Source organism: Opisthocomus hoazin, chromosome 9, assembly GCF_030867145.1.
Source record: "Opisthocomus hoazin isolate bOpiHoa1 chromosome 9, bOpiHoa1.hap1, whole genome shotgun sequence".
Taxonomy (NCBI): domain Eukaryota; kingdom Metazoa; phylum Chordata; class Aves; order Opisthocomiformes; family Opisthocomidae; genus Opisthocomus; species Opisthocomus hoazin.
In genome coordinates, this window is record NC_134422.1 from 14,923,345 (window position 1) to 14,950,806 (window position 27,462).

Genomic DNA, 27,462 nt, shown 5'->3' on the forward strand with positions numbered 1-27,462 from the left:
TTACATGTATTTTTAAATCGAACAAAAACTGTACCAAAGCAAACAGAAAACCCTCTCCTAAACATGCTTATCCCACTTGTGAGAACACAACCAACCCATCACAGTCATGTTGCGTGCTGCCACTGCTGGGAAACATTCAAGATATACACACTGCAATCACTGTGTCATGTAGAGAGTAGAACAACATTTAAGCAAAATGATGCAGGTTCTACTAATAATCTAGCTGTATTAGTACGAACCACAGCGTAACTAGTGTGCTCTACCGAAGAATGGTGACTGCAGTCTAAGAATTTACATGGCGCAAGAACTTACCCGAACAGAAACACCGTGTCTTAGCATTTATGTAACAGCACCAGTTTTTAAACATCTTTGGGTTGTTCGATAGGAGGAACAGCAAACAGACATACAAACACCCCAGTTTAAATGATAATACTCCCAAAACTCTCCATTGGACTTTACTCTTTCCATTTTCCAGACTGCACTGACAGGAAGGCAGAGCACAGCAGCAAAACTTCCAGATCAGGGTCTGAGAAGTTCCCCTCCTCAGCAGTCTTGTGATTTGAGATGCACACAGAAGAGAGCACTTTTGAAGCGAGTCTTTAATATTTAAGAGAGAATTCTTTATTCACAGAATGTGCAATAACTCCTTTCGAACTATATGCAGAAATAAACCCCAAAATTCTAATGAAGATACAGAAAAGAAAAGCAGCAGCACAGCAGTGTTCCAAGAGAATACGTAATTCACAAGTTTAAAATTCAAGCACTCCCTTCCTATGCCTGGAGCTCTCTTAAAATATTAACAATCAAATCTCTTCGGTAAGTGTATGGGGTATACTTTATTCTGAACCAGTGTCTTGGGTAAAGGTTACCACTCGGCGCGTACGTTTTCGTCCCTTGTTTGCCCATCAGACCACGAAGAATCCTGTTGCGGGACAAGATTTTATCATAAAATTCAACCCCACCTCTGGCATAGTCTTTGGAAACAGTAGCTGCCTTTCTGTCAGCCTTGCAGTCTAGGTGATAGGTCACAGCATCGTAAGAAACGTAATAGCACATTAGTCCACCCACGGCAGTGATGAGGTTACAAAGGCTGCGAAGTATCACGGGGCCTGGAGACAAACCCAGAAGGAGCTTTATACCTCTCCCACACAGAAATGTACCAGCTAAGCAAGCCGGAGCCACAACCGCGCTCGCTACAGGGCTGCCGCTCTGCAAATACACAACTTCTCTGGCAATGGCAAACTTCTGAGCTTTCAGTGAGAACGTCAGAGCTTCTTGCAAAGCAACACCTTCGTTGCTCTTCCAGTCTACTTCCTTGCCATTGATCACCACAACATGGTTGACTATTCCTCTTTTATCCTCGGCTGTGCTATCAAAATTAGGCGGGATGCCCACCAAGGAGCCTGCAGGCAGCCAGGGGATTCCAGCACTCACGGGGTGGAAGCCAGAAGCCGCAAAGGCTCGATAGGAGCCAGGGGACTTCACCGCAATGTCTTGAAGGACATCCCGAAAGACACCACAGAGCCACTGCGAGAGCTCCGCCGGCTGCCCCTCTGACCAGCACTCGTGCAGCAGTTTGAACGTCTGCTCGGGAAACGCGTGATGGGAAAGGTCAGCGCCAAACAGTCCCACGCAAGAAACGGCCAACAAAGCGAGCTTGCGCTTCTTTAACCACACAGATGCCTTCCGCAGGAACCGCGCTGCCATAGCCAAATCCTAACCTGTTTATAACACAAAATTGGGAATTAAAGTGTGCATAAATGGGTCTTTAATCTCTGTAACATTTTGAAAAACAAAGCAAAAAACATAAGAAGCAGCAGAGCACAATAACCAAAGAAACATTCTCTTTCTTACATTAACAAAACACAAAACGCCTTTACAGAGAAAGTGATGCTCATTAATTTCTGGGCCTCGGAACGTAGGACGATTGACACGGAGAATTAACTTATTCGTCTCCTCCAGTAAATCAATTTACCGCAATAAAGAGAATAATAAAGCCACCACACTTCCTCCTTCCCCTAGTAATCAATACGCATTCTGTATTTACCCAACATACTTGTCTAGTCCTTGCCAGCACAACCCTGCTGAACTCCACTACAGACACAGACTACAGATGCTAAGGCCAGAAAGAGACAATAATCAATCCACGCTCACCTCCTCTAACATACAGCTCCAAAAATTTTAATCACTAACCTCAATACTACATTTGGTAACTTGAGCTTGATTACAACTTCCAAAATAAGATCACATTTTCATTTGAGAATTTCAGGAGACAGAATTTTCCTTTAGAGTTTGTTCTAATGCATAGTCAACCTCGCTATTAAAAAAAAAAAAGTATGTGTTTTTTCTAGTGTTTTTCAGATTTCAACTTCCAGGCAGTGGTTCTAGCGTACTCAGCAAAAAGCTGTTTTCAGAATGCAGCATGATTTCAGTAGGTACTTTTAAAAATTTGTCTCCAAAATAATTTCTGTGACAAGTAATACATGCAATCCAGACCAGAATCTGGAACAGAAATTGTTTCAGGGCAGATTAACTACGTTGTGACTCTTTAAATAAGCAGATAAACTTAAAAGCTTTTAAACCTGCCAACTCCTTCAGTTCAAGAGTCCTTCTTCCCTCGGGGATGATCAGTTCCTTTTATAGTCCAAGCCATATGATGTACTCTGCTCAGGTAAACTCCAATCTCTTGAAAAATCCCATTAGCTACAGAATTCTCCCCTAAGGTAGAATCATAAAATGGTAAGGGTTGGAAGGAACCTTAAAGATCATCTGGTTCCAACACCCTGCCAGGAGCAGGGACATCTTCCCCTAGACCAGGTTGCTCAGAGCTCCATCCTTGAACATCTGGCCTTGAACACTTCCAGGGAGGGGGCATCCACAACTTGTTACTGTAAAGACAGAAGTGAATTAGGCACCTAAACCCAACAGGAATCAGTGAAAATTGGATGCCCCTGTTGCCATTTGCATCTTGCAACGTCTCTTCTCTCAGGGCGTCACCACACAAGCTTCAGAGAATCTTGCTGCAGCTGTTGAAGACATCAGTATTTCCAGCTGTCCTTAGAGGAAGCCGAGGTGGCAGGATACTGTTGTGCTTTGATACAACAGACAAGGCCTCAGTGCAGAGTGCCATCAAAGGTGGGTTTCAGCTATGCTGCTGGGCTTTGTACCGCAGCAGCTGAAACACAGACATTTGCTCTCTTCTTCCACTCGCGCTGAACAAGAACCTCCCACAGAGGGGTCGAGTGGACAACTGGGGGCTGTAACATCATAAAACAGCGCTGCATGACATGCCAGGATACACCAGTCATCACCAACAGCAAATGAGTATTAACCACAGGGAAACAAAAAGGGATTAAATTAAAGGCGGTGTTTTAATGATATGTTATTACTGCTCCTTCCTATGAAGCTCTTTCAGACTGTAAATTCACCAGGGGAAGAATAATCTTGTTTAATGTTTATACTGCACCAAACACACACTGAGTGCTTAATAAAAACAATGATGCATGCAAGTACACAACAATTTAGTATGTATTTCTTGGTGTAATAAGTGGTGGTATTCTTACATTCTGCTGAAGACCAGAGATGGTGATTAGTTTGACAAAATTATTCAAGAAAAACATGCTAAAAGCCAAGGGCTTGGATGAAACCCAATTTCAGGAGAAAACCTCCTTGATAATAGAGGTAAAAATCAGAAAATGGGAATACTAACCCAAATGACCTCTTTGGAATTAACGAACCTCTCAGCAAATCTGGTAGTCTAGATCTGATTGACAAGATCATTCCATTTACGGGGGGGGGGGGGGGGGGGGAGGGGGGGGGGCAGAACTTTTAGGGGGAGGATTGTGTGAAGACTATCACTTGATCCATACATGAAGCTGAGCTAAGGACTTCCCAAGTTTCTCCCACTCATCTTAGAGACAGCCCTCTCATTTGGGCTGGATAGCAGATCTTTTTAAGACTTGGAACATAGCAAGGAGGAAATGTAGCCCCTCAGCTTATGTCCACACCAGTGTGCAGAAGGCCAGACCATGCTGAACACCCGCCTACTCTTCTTCCCTGCATGACCAAATGATGCTTGCCAAGCACCTGGGATGCAGAATACTCCTTCCGGTCGGGGACTCGGGATGCGGGGAAGCCCACCTGGATAGGCATGAAGCACTGTGCTCATCCATACACGTCTTCTGAACGGCACCATACACCTCAATGCAACGACACTTTTTCCTACATCAGTCATAAATATTGTAACAGATACTAAGCATCTTTTTTTTTTTTTTTTTTTTTTACTAAATTATGCTTTGTGCGGGCATGGTTTCAAGCCTTTGTGGACAGCCCCCTGGCAGCCCCGGATATATTCTTGACTGGATTATGCCCTACGGTCCTGCCACGCACCTAACGTAAGAATAAACAGGAAATAACACAGGAATAAGCAGAATTCATTTTCTCATGACAGTCAATGCTCACAAAAATAAAAGAAAAACGGCCCTGGACACCTTTCAGCGCTGGAGATTTCACATCTTCCCCGAGGGTCGGCGCAGACCCTCAGCTCCTGCAGAAAGTCCCACGGCAGCCCCAGCCGCACATGGCATCTTTGCTTTAATTCATGAACTTTTACGAGGCAGGCGGACAGGCGATGCGAGGCCCCGGCTGCGGGCCCTGCCCTGCCCTGCCCTGCCCGCGTACGTGCTTAGTGCCTGTCAGGGTACCACGGCGTTCACAAGGTGGGCTCGCCCAAGCGCTGAAACACTGTTTATCCCTGAGCTGTTTTCTCACTGAAGTGTGGGAATTATAATGGCTGAAGTTCAAAGCGGGGATGCCTAGGCGGACTTTGTCCGAACGCTTGAATAAATCTGGTTTTTTCTAATTGCACGCAGCCGGGGGGAAAGCCCGACCTCAGACACTGTCAGCCAGGACACGGGCGAGGGCCGCGCCTGCCTCCAGGCTCGGGATTTCAAGGTCCACTCGCCGGAAAATGAAAATACAGCAGAGGCGGGCGGCCAAAAGCGGCTTCAGGCCAGGGGCGGGCGAGCCCCGGCCGGCCCCGTGAGCGGGCCGTGCGTACAGCGCTCCCGCCCCCCCTTCCCCCCTCCCGCCCCGCCGCTGAGGGCCGTTCCCGCGGGCCCCCCGCCTCCAGCCGGGCTCTCCCCCCCGCGCCCCCACCTACCGAGGCTCCCCGCGCCGCGGCCCAGGCGGGGCTCCGGCGGGCCGGCCCCTCCCCGCTGCCGCACGGCGGGCGGAAGGGGCGGGCGGCGGCGCCATGGCGGGGCGGAGGGGCTTCCCCTCAGCGGGGTGCGCGTTCGCAGTGCTACCGGGGCTCGAAGCCCCGTGGCCTCCGGTGGGTCGGTGGCGGAAGCTCTTCCTCCAGGACTTACGTGAAAGTATCCTAATGAAGCTATTTATCCTATCTTTTTCCTACTAGATGATTTCCTGGGTTTTAGGAATGCTAGTGCTGGACAGGCCTGGCTTGGCATAGCTGGCATCCCTCCCTGTGGTGAACAGAGGCTGTTAATGACAGCCTTGGTTTTGACTTCCAATAAACAAGTCGCTAATTGCTAAGAAAACACAGTCCTTCATGAGAGGGCACAGTTCTACCCTCAGGTTAAGGTTTTACGCAATATGGCAAGGCAGATGCCACCCAAAAGGAGAAAGAAGTCAGAAGAAAGATCCCACCTTTCCCACCTCTCTGTCTCCCTCTGAACCACTTTTTGCATCCATCAGACCCTCTTGTGCACTGCTTTTAACTCACTATCAGCAGCAAACACAGTAACGGAAAAAAAGGGATCATTTTCTACCAGGTTAGCGAGCTGAAAGGGATCATTGAAAAGTCTGAAAAGTGCTAGGGCTGCAACAAGGTGGGAGGCAGCCAGAAAAAAAGAAGAGAGCTTCACCTCCCGCTTCATATAAGCGGAGAGCTGTTGCAGCCATGGGTCTGCAGCCTCAGCAGGTAGCTTCATCATCTGCCAAAGCTTATCATTTGTAAGTTGGCATTGATAGTCATACTTCATGCAGAAGCATGAAGAAAAAGTGCATGCGGGCGACGACTGCCAGCTGGAGACCAGACTCCTTACTGACCACAACACACAAGGCGATGATGGATTTTGAAAGCCTGAGAGTCACTAAGACTTACTTCTGATACTAGTGAATCTGGAGGGAGAGTTGGATGGGTTTGTACAGCCTGACTTTCTGAAAGGTGCTTTTGCCTTCTGTGCCGTCTGGACATGTCTAGAAACCAGTAGGTTCTTACACAAAAACTCGAGAGGCTGGCACAGCATTCCGTTTGTACTACGGTTTCTCTTAAGAGCTTTATGATAAATATAATTGTGAAAAGCAGAGCTTTACTAATTGGCATGTTGGCATGATTCTGGTTTCAAGCAGCAGCTGTCACAACAAGGAATGCGAAAGAAGACTGAAGTGCACCTTGTTCCTGTTGCATAAGCACATCGTTATAGTCAGGGATCAAAGGATATAGGCCACTTTTAAATGAGCCTGCTAGGTGGTGCTATAGGACATGCTCTAAGTTACACATTCAAAAATATATTACAGTTATGTCTCACATTTTACCAGAAGACGTATCGTTGCCTATATCACCTGCCTCTCTAACTTACAGTTTTATGTATAAAATCTTGTTGTTACATTAGCGAAAATGTTGATTTTTAAGTACAGAACTGAAAGTCGTTGACTCCTCTTAATGATTTTTGTGCTCTCACAGTCTATTTTGCTTATGTGATCTCCAAAGTAGATGCGGTCCGTCAGTGAGCATCTACCAGTCTGATATATATACATTTCTTCCTCCAACCTCTTCTTCTCTGAAGTCCATTTATCTTCCCTTTTATGCAAGTTTTGGGGTAATCTAGCCTCCAGACATAAGCTTTGATGGAGGGTAGCATGAAGAGCCTTGCAACTCTGGCCCAAGTTGATGCAGTGTTGTGTGTGCCAAACACTTCTTCATGTAGTTCAGGTCTTGCAGGTGTCAGATGGAAGAGACATTGCAGGATTCTGGGACCAGGGAAATGTACGTTGTGAGTCTATGACCACAGAGTAACATTGGTAGCAGGAAGAGAGAGATTATAAAGTCTGCAGGACAAGGATCATCTGCTAATTATCTACGGAAGCAATTATGAAAACCAAGGGACTGGACAGTGTAGGCATTAGAGGTTTCTACAAGAGCATTTGTCGAATTAAAGACACGAGAAGAGAGAAGAAGGCTGATGAGTAACAGAGGAAATGTTAGAATGCAAAAAGATCCTGAAGTGAGGCATGTTGGCAGATCTGGGGAAGATCTTGTTGTGAAGAAAGGCCGTGACACGTTGGCCTGCTTTTTGATGCAACTACCTGGACCGCTTTCAGTGTTGCTGAGTGTACTGCTTCAGTAATGAGCGGTGAGAACGTGGAGGAGCAGTGCAAGGCCCATAAGCAAAACAGACACCTAGAAGGTACCTGTATTAAGGTGACTTACAATGATCCATGCTGGAATTACTTCCAACTCAGAAGACGGCAGACAATGCACGGAAAACTGATGTATTAAGTGACTGTTAAGGTTCTTGACAGATGTCAGAAGGTCAAACCTATTCATACTTAAATGGTCATCTTACTGCACTGAAGGGGAAGAGAAGCTTGTGGCTAAATGACTTTCCAGCCTGTCAGTCTGAGCAAGCTGCATGTCTCCACGTTGAAACTGTTAATAGGAAAGTGACTGTGGGGCTGAAGTGTACAGAGGGTTGAGCAAAAGCACAAAGGTGTAGCTGTGGAGACCTCAGGAATTTCAGGTGATGAAAACAGAAGATATTTGCCAATATTGATAATATTGCCTTACATATCGCATTCCCACTGCCCTATTCTGGTTCCATCCCGGATGATCTAATGATAGCTCATAACTGAGCCTACCTAGAAATAAACAAAACCTCATTACTTTGAAGCGCTGGGGTAGAGTTAAAAGAAGGTTTGTAAAAAATGTTCAAAAACTAGTTACAATTTTATAATAAACACTTTAGTGATGAGGTGAATTTTAACAGTCCCATTATCCAGCTGATGTGGGCTACAACTGCAGTTTTCACCTGTCCTCTAGGATTTTGCTGTGGGCTCAGATAGCACAAGTTAGAATCCACATTTTCCCTTGCCCTAAAGTTTGGCTGGAATGCCAAAAGCTCTTCCAGTCTTATGCTGGTGACCAAAGCCATGTGTGAAGAGTAGAAGGATAAGTTTCCTGTTTCCTTGTTAAGCCTTTTCTGTAGAAAAATATGATCTATTCCCAACTGTCTATCTTATTCCTGGAATATGCATATGTCCTTGAAGACAAGTATGTAGCTTGTGCTGCCGTCTCAAGAGGGCTGATATATGGGCAACTATAGTAAAGAATGAGCATTCATAAACACAGCTGTGGGAACAGAACAGGGAGTTCTATTTCTGGTCTCAAATCAAACCCCAGTATGCGAGCAGGAGTGAAAAGATGGCTCATTGTGGTGTTGGGATTGGCAGGTATGTAGATCAAAGCAACCCAAGTGAAACAAAGTCTTCAGAGGAGCTGGGAAGAATATTTCTTCCCAATGTACCACAGCTCAGAACTGGTCAGGGATCAAAACTGGGTGTTTTAAAAGGCAGCAAAGAAACTGTGAGGCATTTGGCTGGCTACGTGACTCTGTGGGACTGACTTCTGTTTCCCTTCAAACACCCTTGGCATTACATTTTGAAGTATTGCTCCACTGGTCCAGACCTGCCTAAAACTTAGGCAGGCTCTTGGTGGTGGCAGATATGGGAAAGGGAAAGCATGCAGGTGATCATGTTTTTGTCACTCCGCTACTGCATTTTCAGCTCCTGGGACTAATTGTACAAGCTCCCTCAGCTCTACCTGGGTGTACCAGAAGTTGGTGATAAAGAGGAAGCATCCTGTGCAGTAAAAGAGAAAATCCTTCTCTCAAGGATTCTTTCCTTAAGTATAATCAACAAACAATCCTTGACCTGAATGTAGTTTGCAGTCTCTGCTGAGGCTAACAGACACATATCCAGGTTAACACGGATGCTGGGGGAAAATCTGGATAGCAGGAGCTGAGAGCTGAGGAGCAAAACCACTTACAGATTCTGGGCAAATCAATTCATGCTGAACTACATGGTCCTGCAAGTAGTCTACCGCTATGTAAAACTGACTTGGATCTGTCCACATTGCGCAGACAGACCCTGTACCATATTGCATTTTGAATTGCATTAGGGTCTAGTCGTGTTACAGACATCACTGGTACCGTTTGGCAAAATCAGAACATAACTCACAACCATAAGCTCATTGTCCAGCCTGGGATCTTGCCAGTGCGTATGAGCCAAACTTGTAACCAGGACAATTGTGCATTGTCTGTAATTAATATAGTCTTCATTTTCAAGAGCTCTGGTCCTGCAATTATCTGTAGCGAAAGGAAGGTGGCTATAGTGAATTAAGACATCACACATCCTCATAATACAGCTAATTAGCACCATTCCCCTTTAGAATTGGAAGCAGCATGACTTGTGAAGGGGCAGAATCCAATTCTTAGAAGCAATGCTGTAATGATTAAATCTTAAATATACTATCTAACCTCGATAATATTTACAATTCCTGATATTCTTACTGCAAAAGTAATGATATTCGACAGCAAGCAGAAATTAGGGCTGTTCGACAGAGTCGGTCAGCCTAGGTGGTCACTGCACACGGCTCCATGGGGGGAGCACTTTGCAAACACTATGACTGTCCAAGTCTTGCTGCAGATGAGGATATATTTTCCTATCTCACTAGTAGCTGTGGAAGGTATGAACAGAACATGGGCTGTTCTAGCAGGAGAGTGTCAGGGAGCAGAGGCTCTGTGGACCGGGTCTTTGGATTCTGTTTTGTGTTGTGGAACAAAACTTGAAAATGTTTATAACCCTGGTCCAGAGGTAGACTTGGCCCTAGATTTTGCTGGCAAGACCGGCAGGCAGAGCACAATTTCATTCAGAGGATTTCACTTCAGCAAAAATGCCATGAAGAGGATTATTGTTAAATGTTCCATTTTATGCGTAGCTAGAATCATGAATGGTTACATTCCTGGAACAAGACAACATAAAGGTCCTAGGAATAAGTATCTGTGAATCAGAAATGTTGCTTGTAACACATACAGTGTTCTGATATAAGCAGTAACTGAGAGTGTTGATATGGATGCAGTGCCCAAAGAACTGGAAATATGTGCTTTGCTTAAGAAAAGCAGAATGGTGGTATGGTCGCGTACTGGAGATGAAGTGCAATTAGTTTCTTCCACTTGTTCTCAAGAGAGCATGACTTTGTACACCAGACCTAGTACCTGTCAGCTTTGCAGGTTATCAGCCTGCAACATACAAACATGGTATCTAAAAGTCAGGTGGGCATCTTTTTGATTTGCTGAACTTTTCATGCACTCAGACTTATTTCTCAGTAATCTTGACAGATCACAGCAAAAACTCCAAGAAGGCGGGCACTGTTACCTGCTAAGGCTGCATTTCAGAAACAAACCACAGTTATTGAACGTAGAATTTGTTGGCACCTACAGAGTTATTCAGAAACTGAAGTAACTGATGTCTTCATAGCCTCAAAAAAGCATATGCTCATGTCTGGGGTCCTTTAGTGGTGCATGCTGTGTGAGGATGTGCAAAGATGTGGCTCCTGCCTCTAGTAATTTAAGCTGCTAAGGATCAGATTATGCCAGGAGAGGCTAGGCAAAGGAGGTCAAATCAGGGATGCCATAATATCTTCAGTGAAAGTTCTCTTATTTCATGCGTTTGAAGCCTGTGAAAACAGTATATGCTCCTGGCATGAGCACAGACCACAGATTCCACCCTGACTCAAGTTAGCTGAAAAGACACCTCAGTTCTGGGGGCGAGAGTTATCAATAGAAATAACTGCACTAAATGAAGAGGAAAAGCGGGCTGGATGTTAAAGTGAGATCTATCTGGAACATACTGAATTAATGAAGACTTGCCGTATTCAGTGTTACAGCCAAAGTACAGATGTTGATCTGTACTGTCTAGGGAAGGAGGACTCATTCTGATAATAGTAGTGAAAGATATACATTCTATTAATGCAGAAATCATTTTCTATCACCACTGGAAATCCAGCATTTTATTTATGTTTCCCTACTGAGTGCCAGTTTGCTCGGTGCTTTGCTGGAGATTCCCAGTCCCAACCTGTGATGTTTCCAATTTAAAAATAATTCTATCCAACTACATATTTTTTGCACACTCAAAGTGGCATCTAATTTTTCCTCAGGCAGAAAGTCACAGTTAAAATACATAAGAAAAGGTCATCATGAGAAGATGGGATCCTGTATAACTGTAACCCACAGCATATTTTCTTGGACAGTATGTTTAACTGGAGAAAAATAACAGCTTCTTTGTGGGAGCTGGTCAAGTCTTACAAGGAGTGTGTGAAGCAGAGAGCAGCCACAGTAAACTAAAGCTGTTTTCTATAAACCAATTACTCTGCTGAACCAGGTAAAATATGTCTGCCTTGACACTGTGGTATGTGCCTGTGTGTAGGAGGGGAGGGGCCTGATCCCACACTCGCTTCTTGGGAAAAACAGAACATGTTTGGCTACTGAAAAGTCTGTGTTTCTTTGCAGCCCTCACTTAAGGATCATACAGTACTTTAAAGAAAATTATTGAGCTGTTCTTCAGACTGCACAGGTTTCTGAGACTGGGCATCTTGAAGTTTCAAACGTGACTGGATCAACTTGTGTGTGCTGCATCCTTACAAATGAATAAAGTTTTGAAGATATTTCCTCTCAGCTAGAAGTCTAAAGAAAGCCACATCATCCAAAGAGACTCATTCCTGTTAGAGCAAGAAGTTTGATGAGGAACAGACAGATTTGTTTACATGGTTTACTAGTGTCCCTTTATTTAAGTACTCGGTTTCCAAGTTAAAAACTTTTCCAGGATAGTCACCAAAATGAAATCTGGATACCACTATATCAGGTTCATTTATACATCTGTTGCCACTTCAATTGTATGTTGCTGGTGATGTCTGGTGAAGTTTACACTGTATGCAGTTTTCTATAGCTGGCTTGAAGCATAAACATTCCATCTGCAAGGGTAAGCTCTAAAGAAAGAGGCTGCGGTTACCTTTCAAAATAAGCATTGGAGGCTTATACAGCCAGCTGATGCAGCATCCAAAGATCCAGCTACAACCTACAGTCACTCCATATGCCATCCTCTAAGTGCTGCCTACAAGTACAATCTTATTCCAGGTCTGAATACTGGAAAAGTGAATTTCTACAGGTTCAGTATAATTGGAAATTATAAAGCATGATCATAGTATAACAATAACATTTCTGGATTCTTTTATATCCACCAAATAACTCTACCTGAGGAGAAACTTCTGCGAAATCCCCAAGACAAACTTCAAGCCAACCAGCATCCGAAGAAGGGGAATGAATGTGGGGTTACAGGAAGCAGTTTTGTTTCAAAGAGGCTATTGTTTGTATCAGTCTCCTCAAGAGGGTGTTACATGTTCTTCAAATCTTTTCACGAGACATTGATCAAATCTAGAATAGAAACTGTTGGTTTTTTTCATCCAACTAAAGGTACTGTCCAAGGAACAAGTAAAAACAAGAGGCTGAGAAGGTCTGTGGAATATGGTAAGAATAACATACTACGTGCGGAAGAACGAGCATGAAGAACAAGCGTGAAACACTATGACAAAGGATATGCAAGGCAATTGTTAGACTGCGCCTGCAAAGGCCTGTTATCAGAGTGGTTTGCCTTTGTATATCACAAATCACAGGGGAAAGACACAGGGATGACACTTAAGGTTGTGAAACTGATAATCCTCATTCTGAAACAGAAATTGTTGAATGTCAAGAATGGTTTGCATTCATCAGAAGTCATCTCCCTACTAATCTGGAGTTGATAACAGTGACTGAGCTCACATGTTACATCTGGAGAATCACATAGGAGCCAACAAACTGGAGAGTCAATCAAAGAGCCGGCAGCTGTGTTTGGAGGAGCAGTCCATGTTATCCATGAAGACAAAGAATGACATTGTATATTATGATAACTACTTATTGGTTAGCTTGCCATAGATAATTCAGCACTAAAAACAAAGCTGGGAAGCAGACATATCAAGTGCAACAGATATCCAAGTGGTTTTCAGAGCAAGTTCACTTCACAGTGATATAAGAACCAGGTGAGAATGAGTCATGGAGTCCTCAGCTTGAAAATGGAATAAAGTTTTAAGAAATGTATCTATTTCTGTCATGTGATTTCTTCATACAAAGTTAACAGAAGAATGATTTAAGCTTATCAGCCAGAATAGAGAACTAAAATTCCTTCATTCAGGATAATTTGTTTAGTCACAGGTAGACATCACACTACCATGTGTGTCTTAATGAATAACTGAAATCATTGATAAAGCCCTTTGGCTCCAAAAATTGGTATTGGCCAGAGAATGAGGCAATGTGCCCTCAGTAAATGTTCGCTTTCCTGCATGCGATTCTTCAGCTTGGGATAACATTGATGGAACTGAGGAGATGATGTACAGAGCAGGAATTACTGTTCAGCCTCCACTGGGCTACAACTGAGCTGCCCTCAGTTAACATTAAAAAGGTAACGCGCTTTGCTGGGGTCATGGCAGGAGAGCACCTTTTTGGCCTGCGTGCCTTCCTGAGGTGCAACAGCCAACGCAGATTTGCAGGGGAGGGGAAGTCCAGAGCCCAAAGCAACATGCAAAGCAGCAAGGTTATCAACAGACCTTTTCCAAGCTCACATGGACCTAGTTTCACCACCTCTGTTACTAAACTGGGTGACATTATACATACATATATACATGCTTAGGGGAACGGCTTGTAACCAGCACGAGCCAATGTTAGTCTACAAATCACTTTGATATTCTGGTTTGCTACACAGAGATGTCAATATTTCATCAACTGAAGAGTTACAGGACAGTAAAACTTACTGAATACACTTGCACACCTTTCAGTTACTTATTTTTGCTTCATGCAAAGGAGCAACGAGACTGAAGAGTTTGTATTGGAACAGGCATACAGACAGAGGGGAAAAAAAAAAATCGTAAGACAATCAACAGACCTGTTTGTGCTCCAAGCCTATCCATGGTAAGAAGTCAGAAGCAGAAAAAAAAAATTCATTTACACAAAGACCAACAAAACAGGAAACACAGAATTTCTTCTCTGTACTTTCCTTTTCTTCCAAAACAGACATTGGATTTGCCAGCAAGTTCTTGCTCCCTTAAATCTCCCCCTAGTTAATCAAGTGATTCCTGTTGTGATCCAGGCCACCTGAATCTTGTTTCCTTTCTAACCTGCTTATTTGATAAGCATTAAGAACCATTTCTAAGGATGTAATCAGTGGCTAGTTAAGTCATTTTACACAAAAATCAGGACTTGTATGTTTAATACTGTTAGGATAGGGGAAAGAATCTAATAAAAACTCTGAAACTAAAAACCCTAACAATCACAAGGATAACGTAGTCCTGGCCTACCTCCTACTCAAAAACCCCCAGTGCCTGAAAGGTTCAACCTGGTCCTTTCATCTTTTCTTTGTCTCTACTATTGACCGCTATATTTCTTGCTTTATTCTGTAAAGCTGACTATGGTGCTAAATGCAGGCACTGTGCAATCTGAAATAAAGCTGCTTATTGCACAGAGGATGCCAAAATTAATAGCTCTGAATTTTAATGAGAAGATGCTTGATTTCTGTCCCACTGGGATTGCAGGGATTAAGTTAATACACATGAAAATAGGGCAAAAAAAATAAACAGAGCAACCAACTTTGTCTGTGTAGGAGTTCATCCATTTAAATGGCTGTAACAAAACCTGGCTGCAGCAGACAAAAAAGCTTTCTGTTTTTCGGAGGCTACATGCCTCAGCTCTCACAACCTGCATTCCCAGGTTACTGTAGGTGCGGGCAAGGTATATCAGAGTGGGTTTGTTAGGGGAAGGTTTGCTGCTTTCGGGTCATTTTAGAGCCAATCTGTCTGGGCAAATTGTGCCAGACCAACTGCACAGCTGAGCACTCATGCCACCGCCTTTAACCTGCCAAAGTACCTCAGGAGGGACCTGGAGAGCCTCTTTCTCCAGCTTGAAAGTCTGTGCTGAGCCCCTGCTATCCACAAATACTGTTTAGCATCTAGCTGCAGGGCTTGTTTTGATTACATATGCTAGCAGTCAGGCTGTGACTAAATGGCTATTGGCAAAGGTATTGAGCTAAAGCCTAAATGAAATGAAAACTTTCGTTTGGACTCCAGTGGGCTTTGGATTAAGCATAAAAAGAATAAAAGCTCTAAAGCAAATAAGGCAAGACTTCACGTTTCCCACCCTGTCTAGTCTCTTGTAATCAGAGGTGACGATCAGGATTGTTCAGCTGTTAGATGCTATCAAATGCTATCTCAAACCACGGCAATTAAAAGTCTTTTGAAAAGCTGCAGAGAAAAGAAAATGCATTTGTGTTGACATAATCAGTTCAAGATAAACAACACATAGACCAGTTTCAGTTAAAAATCTTTCCCAAGAGGTCACTAGGACTGCGTGCGCTCTTTAGTTGCTTAAGCTGGATTTTACTCTCTTTCTCTAAGCAGAAGGGTGATCTGCTTGCACTTGTCCAGGTAAAGAGGCTTTTTTTCTTTTGCAAAACAGACTGACCTCACTTCTTCCTCATGCTGGTCTTGAATTAATACTAGTTTAAAGTAGCTAGGGACTTTATGCAACAGCCCTATGTGTTCAGAGCCCTGAACGCCTTCCAGCCAATGTTAGACACACGGCTCCAAACAGTAGCTGGGCCAAGTAAGCTCACTGTGGGGGGGGGAGCATGACAAGAAATACAATTACCTGGTTATTGCTGCATTGTTATGGACAGGAATGGTTTCAAAATACGTCCTGAATTCCAGCTCCACCTCCTCTGCCCAGTGAAGATCTGTTCAGGGGCAAATGCCTTATGATGATTTAAAACCTTCTTCCCCCTCAGTCACCCTTTAATACACATGTGCCATCTCACTCTTCCAGCCCACCCGTTGGCATTTTACCTGTCCCACACACAAGTGACACCTTCCCCGCAGCACTGGCTGCTGGGCTCTGTGCCACACGTGCCACATGTTCCCATCAGCTACCAGCCAGCCCTGGGCACCAGCTCTCCAAAAACAGGCGGTAGCTGCAAGAGGCACTTCTAACCCTCCACCTTTCGGAGGTTTTCACATGTCATTGCTAGAAGAGGCACCAGCAGACCAGAGCTTCCTTGCCAGATTTCCTGGTGTTTTGTGGTCCAGGCAATGGGAAAAGGTAGCCCTGCATTTCCCAGTTAGTGGTTAAGAGAGATTTGTCCGCTCATGGCATGGCTAATGCGTGTGACGAGAGAGCAGAGTGGAGCGCGAGCTGGCTGAAACCAGGACGGGCTTAGCCCCCTCAGTTCCCCAGGGCTGGTTTCATTTTGTCACCCCCAGTGACAGCATCTTATGCATTTACACAGTGGGGGATATGATTAGCCGTGGTTAAGTAATTTGGAGCAATCCATGGGAATTTCTACCTGGTAATTATTCTTAAGAGAAAGGCTTTGGCTTGGTACTGGAGCATCCCCTGTGGGCAGGGAGGGAGAAAGGGCAGCTGGCAGAACTCTGTCCCTTGCCTGATTTTCATCCTCCAGAGCTGAGTCTGATCCAGTTCCCTGTGAAGGGCTGTGGGACAAACACTCTTGACTCATTTCCACTTGCCTTTTCTCAAGTTGTAGAAAACAAAATGACCTTCTGCTTCCAAGGATGATGAGGAAATCATTTGCCTCAGCAGCTTTGTCTGGGAAGTGTTATTTTTTGCAACGTTTAATTTCTCTTTATTCAAATGAATTGCTTTTCATCTGAATTTAGCGTTAAACTTGGCTGTGTGACTCAGAGGAGCTTCTCTGCAGTGCACGAAAAACAGTGTATCCCACACCTCTCCCATCTTTAATATCTGCCCAATAGCAAGACCTGGAAAGCAGAAACATTGAAACCTTTTGGTCCAGGAGTGTCACTTATTTCTCCAAGAGCAGCCTGCAGTGTCACACATATCATGTAAGAAGTGACCCCATTCTTGAATGCAGAGATCACACAACATAGCTCATTTAATTTGCAGGTTCAATGCTTCATAAATGATCCTTACCTCCAGGGACAGTTGTGGGAAGACATCAGGGTAGAGGGCTGATCTTCCGTCCTCTGTTTTCTGAAGATCTGCACTAACACAGAAAGCTTCTTCTCCTCCGTCCCCAAGTAGGGACTCCAGTTCACTATAAATCAGTTCTTTAAAGTTCTGTACCCTTCCAAACTTTATGGAATTACCCCTATTTGACAGAGGATGGCAAATGGTTTGGAGGGGATTCTTCTGATTTTGTACAGTACTCTGGGTGTCTTTATCAGAGAGTTCATTCAAGCATTGGTAAAGTACTGAGATAGAGTATTAACAGGTCCTAAAATGCCCTTTGGGTTTAAGAGAGCAAAACATCAACACATTCTGTCTGAACACAATTATACAAATGATTGAAATTAGCTAATGGGTCATTAACAAGTCAAAAATTAAAAAAACCCTCCTCCTTATGCCATCCTGCTGCTCCGTGTTCCAGTACCTTGCTTGGACAGTAAGCCTGCACAGCTGAGGGCCCGTAACTACCCACTTTAAAGGACCTTTAGTAAATATGCGTAGGAGCAGAGTAAAACCCAGGTAGGAGGCCCCAGTTCTGTCTGCCTGAAGGTGCTGAACATTTTAAGCAGAAGCTCTGAAGCAGAGAGCCATGTCCTCTCACAGAGATCACCACACCACGCTTTTGTGCATACTCTGTATAACAGAACTTCCCCGGTAAGCCTAATTATTACTTGGAGAAAGCGCTGGCTACAGTACGTCCTGCTGCAAACTGTCACCCTGGGAGCTGCTCATGAAACACCGAGGTGCTTACTGATTTGTTGTGTCTGTTGCCCGTGCTACTGCCCTGCAAGGGAGTGACTGGCACAAAAGCGTGGTTTTGAGAGCCGTGCTCAGAAATGCACACCGGGCACTTTCCACTCTGATTGCCGCCGTCCACCAAGCTTCTTGGTCCTGAAAAATTTGCATTGCTGTAACCTGAGTAGTGCGCACAGGGTGATGTGCTCTGCCTCTGGTAGGTGGGACCAGGACAGCTCCACTGTCTTCTTGGCCTTACATCTGGATTCTTCTGGGCTTCCTTTAGTACCTTTTAGGTGTCACTTGATAAACAACTGATCTGGACTTAGCTCTCATGCAGAAATTTGGGAACTGTATGACCCCTTCAAGCATGACTCTCTCTAATTTAATATTCCCCAGTCCTATGGAGAATCCAAGTTAGAATACAGATAAATAATTCTTTAACAGAGAATGGGTCTGTGATTCTGATAAAATAGCAAGCAGTGCAAAGAGAGAATAAAATGACTTCCCTTCTGTTTTTGCTTGTAGCTTAGAAAGTAATCTGTCTCATCGCACTTACTGCTGAGAACCTCCCTCATGGACTAGCCCCTTGGTCACACTGCGTCCCATGTGTGTGAGACCCAACTTGCAGCCCTGACAGAGGAGAAACACAACCAGCATTTCTTTACCAGCCTGTTATCTCCAATCCCAAATTAATCCTGCCTGGACATCCTGCCAAATAATCGGGTTTATTGACTCAGCTTTAACAAAACCTTGAGGAGATGAGTATCCACTTCATTAATCCTCTGCCTGATCTTCCAGTGCCCAGTCCTCATAAGCGACGAGGGGCAGGCACACTTTGGTGACATTAAGCTACAAGCTCTTTGCAAACAATCTTCTCCCTTCCTCCAAACAGACAAGTGCTCACTGCCGCTCAGCATCCAAATTCAGGATGATTATAGTGACCTCCCAGCTGTCACCCACAGAAGCACAGGAAGGCAGACTGTGCACATGAAGTTCTCTGCAGCTAAAGCCACCATATGTCCAGGTTTCACTGGACACATTTCACAAAGCCAACTTTCTCCAGGCTGAAAAAGGACTTTGGCCATTTGTCCTGAACTTGTGTGTCTCTGGAACCTGTCCCAGGCTGGCTGGAACTTGGGCCAGAGCCATGAAACACACTCAGATCCCCTGCACAATGGCTTCACTTGTGCCGGAGTCACCATGCTTGTGCTGCCCATCTGCTGGGACAGAGCCTGAAGAGCCTTGAAAATCCAGAAAGAGAGGGAGGACCAACCTTAGCACTGGCAGCTTTCATCAAGAGAGGGAACAGGGAGCTCTCTCCTGCCTGCGGCTCCTGCGGGCATCTCCTGGCATAGGCAGGAGGGGTTTGGGGAAGCAGGTGAGAGCCTGAGCTCTTTGGCAGGAGGCTGCTGCTCCAGGGAGAAGCTGATGTCCCGCACCTGTGCTGCCAGGTGTGCTCGTGGTGAGGTGTGGGGAGGCAGCTCTGCCTGCACGGCCTCCCTGTGCAGCTACCTCCGTGCAGAGCCCCGTGCGAGGGCCTGCCAACCCCAAAGATCTCACGAACCACAGGTTATTACAGCACTACCTAAGTCTTGATTAGAAAATGCTTTCTGCAACAAATTGCTTGTAGCTCAGCTACAGATTTAAGGTTTTTGACTGTAGCTCTTGGGATTTAAATGGCAATCTGCATTCTTCCAGTTCCAGAGATTCACAGGAGATGTCCTACAGACATGTTGCCATAAAATCATATCATGTCCCCTCATCACATCTCTCTTGAAAGACTCAAGTTGGTGAGCCTCAGCCAGTTTAATTCACCAGGAATGTTTTGAACGCTGAGTTTGGAGAAATGTTTGTTTGAGCTTAAAAAAACAAAAAAAAGGAAAGAACCCTATGCCAAGGAAACTGAGAAGAAAACAAACAATTAGAACATGCAGGGCTTGACTTTTTCCCTCCAGTGAAACAACACAGACATTTTAATAATTAAGCAGTTTCATAATGTTTGTAGAGGGAAATGAAAGTCTATTACTTCTGCTGTTTCTACAAAGACACAGGGCAAAGCGTGGGGGCTTGTGGAGCAGAAGACTTAGGGAAGGGAAAAAAGTGATGGTGCTATAGGGGTGAAAGAATGGATCTCTAACTCCCTAGATAATACTTACGGTACTGCAGTGGGAGCTTGGTTAAGGAAGGCGTGAGTCAGGGTTTGGGGCCTCATTTTGCTAACCAGTGTTTTTGCACGTGAGGAACTCAGGTGAGTATGAACAGAACTGTGGTTTAAGAGAGACCCTTCAAGCCTGACCCAATGAAAGCCGGATTGTGCAATTCTGACTCATATTTTAGGATCACTCATGCTCTAATTTAAATCAATGGGATTTTTTTTTACTGACATCAATGGGAACAAGATTAAGCCTTTGCTCCATTGTCATTCCTTTCAAGAATGTGGGACTAGGGTAAAGTTAGCTGATGCTCATTAGAAGGATCAAAATTTGGCCTCTAAAAGCAAGCAGTGACATCTTCCCCCTCTCTCACAAAAAGTATGTGAACTGGGAGCAACACATTTATTTAATTTATTTAGACAGATGAACATTTGAATTAAACTCCCTTGAAGTTAGGAGGATTATTCTGGCTTTGTATCTATGCAAGAAAAAGGAAAAGTTGATTCAAGACATACAGAGCTAAGAGACTTAAACTCTGCCAGTTCCTACAAAATGTTGAAATTGATATGTCTGGAATTGATTTTTCCGTGGATGCTGCAGACAGATCTCAGAGATGTGTTGGTGCCTGCTCTGTATATGAAGGAGTGACTGTAAGATTACAGATAGCTGGTTTGTACTTGCAGCATTTGGGAACAGAGAGGGGAAAAGAAATCCAAACACAAGCAACAGATAATATGGAAAGTAAGAAAAACACAGAGCCAGCACTGACAGCTCTACAGCGAATGTAAGAGCCAGGTCCTACCCCTTAGTGGGAATACCACACTGCTCAACATCAGTTGGATTGAAAGAAGACATGGCATGGGTGGGGAAGAGGAAGGAACTAAAATCAGCCAGATCCCAAGAAAGACTGATAATGGAAGAAATTTAAATTTAGCTTTATTTTTCTGAAATCATTTCAAGGGTTTTTTTCATACAGTGTGATAGAGCAACTATAGCCAAAACAACTATTTCATTTTCAACCAAAGTGATGGCAGATCCCAACAAATCACCTGTCAGATATAGAACAGCTTTATATGTTGCCTCATTCCCCCACTGACTTTCTCCTTGCTACGAAGGATTTGGTTGCCTGGGGGCATTGACCGGCATAGCTCCTGGGGCAGGGTCAGATGTGGTTGTGCTGGTGGACAGCTGCGTCTTGTGACTTAGTGCCACTTAACAACCCAGCTATGAACGGGCACGGTGGGAAGGGTTCAGCTTAGTCCTCATTAGATCATCTTCTGTGCCTCTCAGCTTCACAAATCTGTGCTTAGCAGAGTGAGTTCCTGTGTGCACATCCTGGTCTGGAAATAGATACTTTATTATAGAGTAGGAAGCATAGGAATAAACCCTAATTTAGTAGAAGCTGGATCAGCCCCTCTTCCATTCAAAAAATACAAAACAACACATCATATTTTCTTTTTTTTTGGTAATTATTTTTAAAATCCAGACTTCACTGCATTCATTAGTATTTCATAGCATAGAGTAAGAGGTATTCTTACATGTTTGACAAGAGTTGTTGAATCTGTGTGACACGCTACATTACAGTTTCTCCAGCAGCAAATCCACTTCAAAGAAGTTTGAGGGCATAACCACAGAAAAAATTTAGTTAGCACATCTGAAAGGGGTGAAGCACCCGTAGGTTGGGGGCTTGAACTCAGACAAACCTCTTACACTGGCTTTGCTGCTGGAGTGATCCCGATTTGGAGTCATCCCCTTAGTAGCAGAAGAGCCTTGTCACAGGGGCGACTGTGAACTTTCTGCTGTGAAACAGGGTGAGGTGACAAAGCTGTGAGGAAACACAGATTTGCTTGCCTTGCAGCCTCGATAAGTGACATTCTGTTTTGATTGTACTGCCAGATGTCAAAGCAATGGTGAATTACCAACTCACGCTAACTAATGTGGGAAGGTGGAGGAAATGTGAAGTGCTGACATGTATAAGCATCATATAAAATGCACTTGCTCTGTAAAGGATAGGTCCCTAAATGCCCATAGCATATGCATGTGCCTGCTCAGAAAACATGGTCTGTGCAGGGATGTGCATGCTAGTTCAGGCACAGTTAGATGCTTCACCTCGTAAGGGGGGACCTCTGGTGAAAAGGCGTTTGGACACTTCTGCTGTAAGTGTAGGAATATATTTGGGTTTGGAGGCAAGAAAGGTGGCAGATGAGGGTCGCTCACAATTTTCACTGTGTTTATGCTTCTTGCAGCTGTGGGGTAGGAAGGGAGGAAAGTTAGGGAACAGAGACCCAGAGGAATGGACTCCTTTGTCCCATCTGTGACCTGTGGAAATAACAGAGACAGTAGCCCACATAGGAGGATGCCTTCTCAACTAATAAGTTACACAGGATGGGAAGAAAGGCATGCACAGGGATGTTAGAGCTCGAGCGATGAAACCAGAGATGTTGTTCCCATGGGTTCATGTACAGGCAGACCTCCAGCGTGGGCTCTCCAAGGTTTAGGAAGGGTCGTCTCCATCCCACCCTTCCTTCAACCCTATGCAGCAGCCTGAGGTCCTTAACAGCATATATCTTCTCCACTCATTTCATGATATCTGTGGACACTCGATATACTTCAGGTCTCTGTTTCCCTCCCCCTGTCAATTGGCTTCAGTTTGGGTGATGCAGCTGACACTGATGGGACTGGAGGAGAAGGACATGGATGACAGACAGTACTCTTGCATAAGTCTGTTTTCAAACGAAGACATGGCTAAAAATTGAGCAGTCTGGTTTTCTATATTGTTAATGATCAGAAGACACTATGAAACCTCTGCTGATGAGCAGAACGACAAAAACATGTTGAAACAGGCTGTGGTTTTATCAGCACAGATATCAGCGTGTAACAAAGTAGCAAATCTAAGAGTGACTTTTGTTTATTTGATTTGGTATCAACCCAGCTTTTACAGAGGGGAGGGATTTTGGTTTTAGTTAATTATTAAGCAAGTTCCCTTGCTGCCTGATCACCTTTGCAAAGAGATTAATGCAAAAATATTGGAGAGAAATTTTGAAGCCTCGTGACCATACTATTTTTCATGCCCTAATTACCTGGCCAAAATCCTACTCTCCACAAAGTCAGTCTTTGCTGAGATTAGTTGAAATGCTTTTGATTTACAGTGAGCTATGAATTAGCCAGCATGTACCCTGAGGAGAGAGAGAGAATGCTATTTAATGTCATTAAAAATGAGAAAGAGAAACTGAAATAGCTTTTGTCTGTGGCATAATACTGTTCCCAAAGAGTTGTGACATCTCTGTATCTCCCAGGGCTAGAAAAGCATGATGATATTTGCTCCTTCAAAAAAAATTGCCTTGCTAACAACCTTTTTTCTGGGCTATAATAGCTCCATATCCACTTCAAATTGGTTGAGAGCTACTGGAAGGCAAAGCACTCAGTAGGGACACGGAGCCTTTAAAGCACCTCCTTCATTAGCAGTCCAGAGGTCCTGGCAGTGCAGGCGTTAACCTGAGGCCAGGGAAAGTGCTGGGAAGGTCAGCACTGGGGGAGCCTGGAGGACACGGAGGGATTTACTGTGAGTTTTGGAATATCTTTGGTATAATTCTGCTCTGGACATGGAGAGAAGTTAATAAGTACTAAAAAAAGCAAGAGCATGGAGGAGATGATGAAAGCAGCAGCAATGTGGTCATGATAAGGATGCTCACCACAAAGCAGCGATACCAACCCTAATAAAAGCAGCAATACTGTGACTCCTACAGCAGAGCCCGGTGGCTCTGACCGATGCTCCCCGGACTCCCACTGGCCAATGGCTGGGCCAGCCGCTGAGTGCCAGGGCCAGCGTCGTGTCCCGTGCAGCCTCAACCTGCCCTGAAAGCCCAGATCAGCAGCATCACGTGCAGGTCGCCAGCAGGCAGGATTGCAGCTGCACTGGAGGGTTCAAAGCCCCAAAGCTGACCCTCCACCCCAGCACGCACACTTTGGCCCTCATGCAATGCTTTGCGCGCAGTTTGTGCAGCTGTGAGCGGAGCAGCAACTGCTGTAACTGCACTACCAGGACGGAGTGAGCATCGTGCAATACGCTGAGCTGCACCCATTTGCTTGCCCAGAAATAGGAGGCAGTGAAGGACATGCTGCCAGAGCCTCTTTCTCTGAAGAGCTTGCAATCTGGTGCCATAATTAAAGGCAGTATTGATTCCCGCAAGAGCTGATCTCTGGGTGCTTGACATGGATGTGGGTGTTGCACATGATTCCTCAGCTGGACTGCCCTGTCTTCTCTGTAAAAATGTGCTGCAGCAAAGGGTGTATTCCTAGAGGAATCCACGATGGAGTTTGTTGTGTGTGGAGAATGTTACAAGAAAACAGACAAGCTCAGATGTCAGAGTGTTGAACCAATGGTGCAAGAGGGAGCTGGGGAGCAAAGGAGGGTGAGCACGTGGAGGAATCACAGAATCATAGGTTGGAAAAGACCTCTAAGATCGAGTCCAACAGTCAACCCAACACCACCATTCCTACTAAACCATGTCCCGAAGTGCCACATCTAGACGTTTTTTGAACACCTTCAGGGATGGTGACTCAACCACCTCCCTGGGCATCCTGTTCCAATGCCTGACCACTCTTTCAGTAAAGAAATTTTTCCTAATATCCAATCTAAACCTCCCCTGACGCAACTTGAGGCCATTGCCTCTCATCCTATCACTAGTTACCTGGGAGAAGAGACCAACCCCTGCCTCACTACAACCTCCTTTCAGGTAGTTGTAGAGAGCAACAAGGTTCCCCCTCAGCTGGTTTGAGTAGGAACGGGTATCCCTTTTTCTCAGTGAAGCCTCACACTCTTCCCCTGCTTTGCCCTCCCTCCCTCCAGTGAATACAGGGTGATTTACCTACAGTATGATGGAGGTGGGAAGGAGAGGGTCGGTGCACCGAGGGTTTGCTGGGAAACCTGTGTGGAGGCCTTTCCTGGCCAGTATGTCACCTGTTAGAGGGAACACACACGGATCAGGCAATGCAAATGTTACCTCTGGAGGGAGCAGACCTTTGACAAGTTGGTGCTGCTGACCCCAGCAATGATTCTAGTGCCCACCCTCTAGCACAGGTTCGATCATACCACTTCAGGGGGACATCGAAATTACCACAGCCCGCCTCAACTCCCTGACTGCCACTTTGTATGCAAGACTGGGGAAGGTGGGGAAGCATGGGGTTTGCTACAGGTCCTGTCCACCCTGGAGTATGCAGCTTGCTTTCTTCTACCTGCACTTCTGAAGGCTGCTGGCAGTGTGATGCTGCCCCAGGGTTGCCTGGGTGAGGGTCCCTGCAACTCATCTGAGAGTGTCACTGGTGTTCATGCAATTAAACAGCGAGAAGTTCAAGCACAGAGAGGAGGCCTCCCCATTCGCTGTGCCAGCTGCTAGGATACGCTGCCTTGTTTCATCCGAACGGTGAATGAGGAAATGAGGAATCTGGATGACATGGCTGAAAAAGAAACATCAATTCCTAGAAAAACTCCCAAGGCTTTTCTGCTTTGTGTTCGCTTGGGTCTGCTCCCCTTGTAAAATGGCCAACAGCTGAGCAACTGGGGAAGAGAAAGGAAACTTAGATTACACAAAAATTTGCATCGAGGACTCTGATTTGAGGCCTCAGTGTCTGTTTTAACCTAAACCTTCTCTTTGCTTCATTTGCTTCCCCTGGTTCCTTCAAGCACGTTGCCTTACCGATGCAGCCATAACAAGGGACTTCCAGTGGGTTGGGAAGCTCTTGTTTTTTCCCCTATTTTTGGAAATATTTCTGAGCAACCATCTGCCAGTTCTCTGACAGCATCTCCCTGCTCAGTACCAGTATACTGTGAAAGCAGGGGATGAGGGAAGAGCTGTGCAGGGCTCAGGAGCAGAGCTGCAGGTTGCAGCTGGTGTGAACGCTTTTGCTGAAGCGACAAACCACACCGAATGGCTTCTCTTTCTCATGCACGTGAAATTGCTTGTTTGCTACAGTCAGCAAAATGTAGAGATTTCATGTACTGCTTTGTTTGAAGAAGTGGAGGACAGCGTGGCTGTGTCACAGCTGCCTCTCCAGGTCTGGCAAGATCTCCAGGGTCAAGCAGAAGAAAAGGTGGTTGAAAAACCTCCCAAGGGATCAGTGTGCTCTAGGAAGGGGCCTGCTGGTGGCTGACTCGGTGGTGAATTGGCAAGAGATGAGAATCACAGTGTCTTAATTGTTTTTAGGTGAGAATTTATCAGAGCAATGGACAAATAACACAACAGAAACCAGGACTGAAACCAGTAAGCACCAAAGCACTATGAGTTTCTGCTGTGCATATGATGCACATGAACAGTGACTCTGCTTTGCAGAAGTGCCTCTGTTGCACATGAAATCTCAGAAATCAAATCCCATATCCATCCATACTATTTACCATCTTACCAGACCGTACAGCTGCTTTACCTAATACCAACAATAGGCTGAGCATCAAAAAAGCTCATAATGTTCTACATTTCAGAGTTTCCACCCCCCAGTTTTAGCCAAACTTCTGACTCCAGTGATTAAACCAAACCTTTTTGCATTTTTCCCTCCTGTCTGGGAGGTGATATTCCTCTTCCTCCTGTACTTCTTCACATTCCATAAGGCTGTCACACCTTTTTACAGCTGCAACTGCTGAGTGAACAAATCCAGGCTACACCTGATCATTTAACATAATCTAAGTCCTGCGTCCAGGCTAACAAAATTATCCTAAATTATCTGTGGCTCTGGGCTGCAAACAGCCAGCTGGGTGATCATGCTTTGGATCTGGGGCTAGCATGGGTGGAGCCAGAGTGGATATTGCTGTATCTGGGTGCTATACAGACCACAACTGAAGCACCAATAGCTTTATTTCCAACAGGAACTGAGAATAAGCATGCTTTTTATGCAGCAATATGGCTGCATATGGTCAGAGTCTCTAGGTAAATACAATTTTTAAATCACTTTCTTTTTAATGAAACTTTAATGCTGTGGAAATCCATGGAGGAAAGAGAGGAGAAAAGATCTTACTAGATACAAGAAAAGCTCACTCGTGTTTGATCTGTCTCTTGTACCCTTTGGAAGCAGATATATTTATTTACAGCACAATCTCAGCTCCACTGAAGTCAGTGGGAAGTCTGCCACCAACTTCACAGGCAGTAGGCTGGTGCCTCCGAGGGGTGATGCGCTGAGCATGCTCTCCTCCTCTGCTGCAGAAGGAGCTGCTTATGTGTGCCCTTTGGCTGCTTGCTGTGCTAAACCCGTTTATCTGAACCATGACAGCAGAAGAAGCAGTTTTAGTGATTAACCCACTTTTGCTGCCATAAAACTAATCAAGCTGCTTCTTTTGATTTACTAAGGGAGTCCATTTTAAGTTCCCAGATGCTCAGTTGTAGGGGGGGAAGGGCAATTTTTGCGCGTTTAAAATGGAGTATTGTATTCATTTAAGGAGCAGA

At 44.9% G+C, this 27,462-nt stretch overlaps 1 protein-coding gene across 3 annotated transcripts in view; it reads right to left on the reverse strand.

Moving 5' to 3' along the window:
- Positions 1 to 570: 570 nt before the first annotated feature.
- TMEM177 (transmembrane protein 177) overlaps positions 571 to 27,462 on the reverse strand; it is a 49,584-nt gene continuing 22,692 nt past the window's right edge. Inside the window, exons 1-2 of one of the 3 annotated variants that reach the window (XM_075430687.1) lie at positions 5,162 to 5,238; positions 571 to 1,721 (exon numbers count right to left, since the gene is read on the reverse strand). In XM_075430687.1, the coding sequence (XP_075286802.1) occupies positions 772 to 1,707 (936 nt within the window). In that variant the 5' untranslated portion in view covers positions 1,708 to 1,721; positions 5,162 to 5,238 and the 3' untranslated portion in view covers positions 571 to 771. Of the gene's footprint in view, positions 1,722 to 4,140; positions 4,335 to 5,161; positions 5,239 to 27,462 lie in introns of those variants that run through there. The other 2 variants (XM_075430689.1, XM_075430688.1) reach the window with 2 other exon arrangements.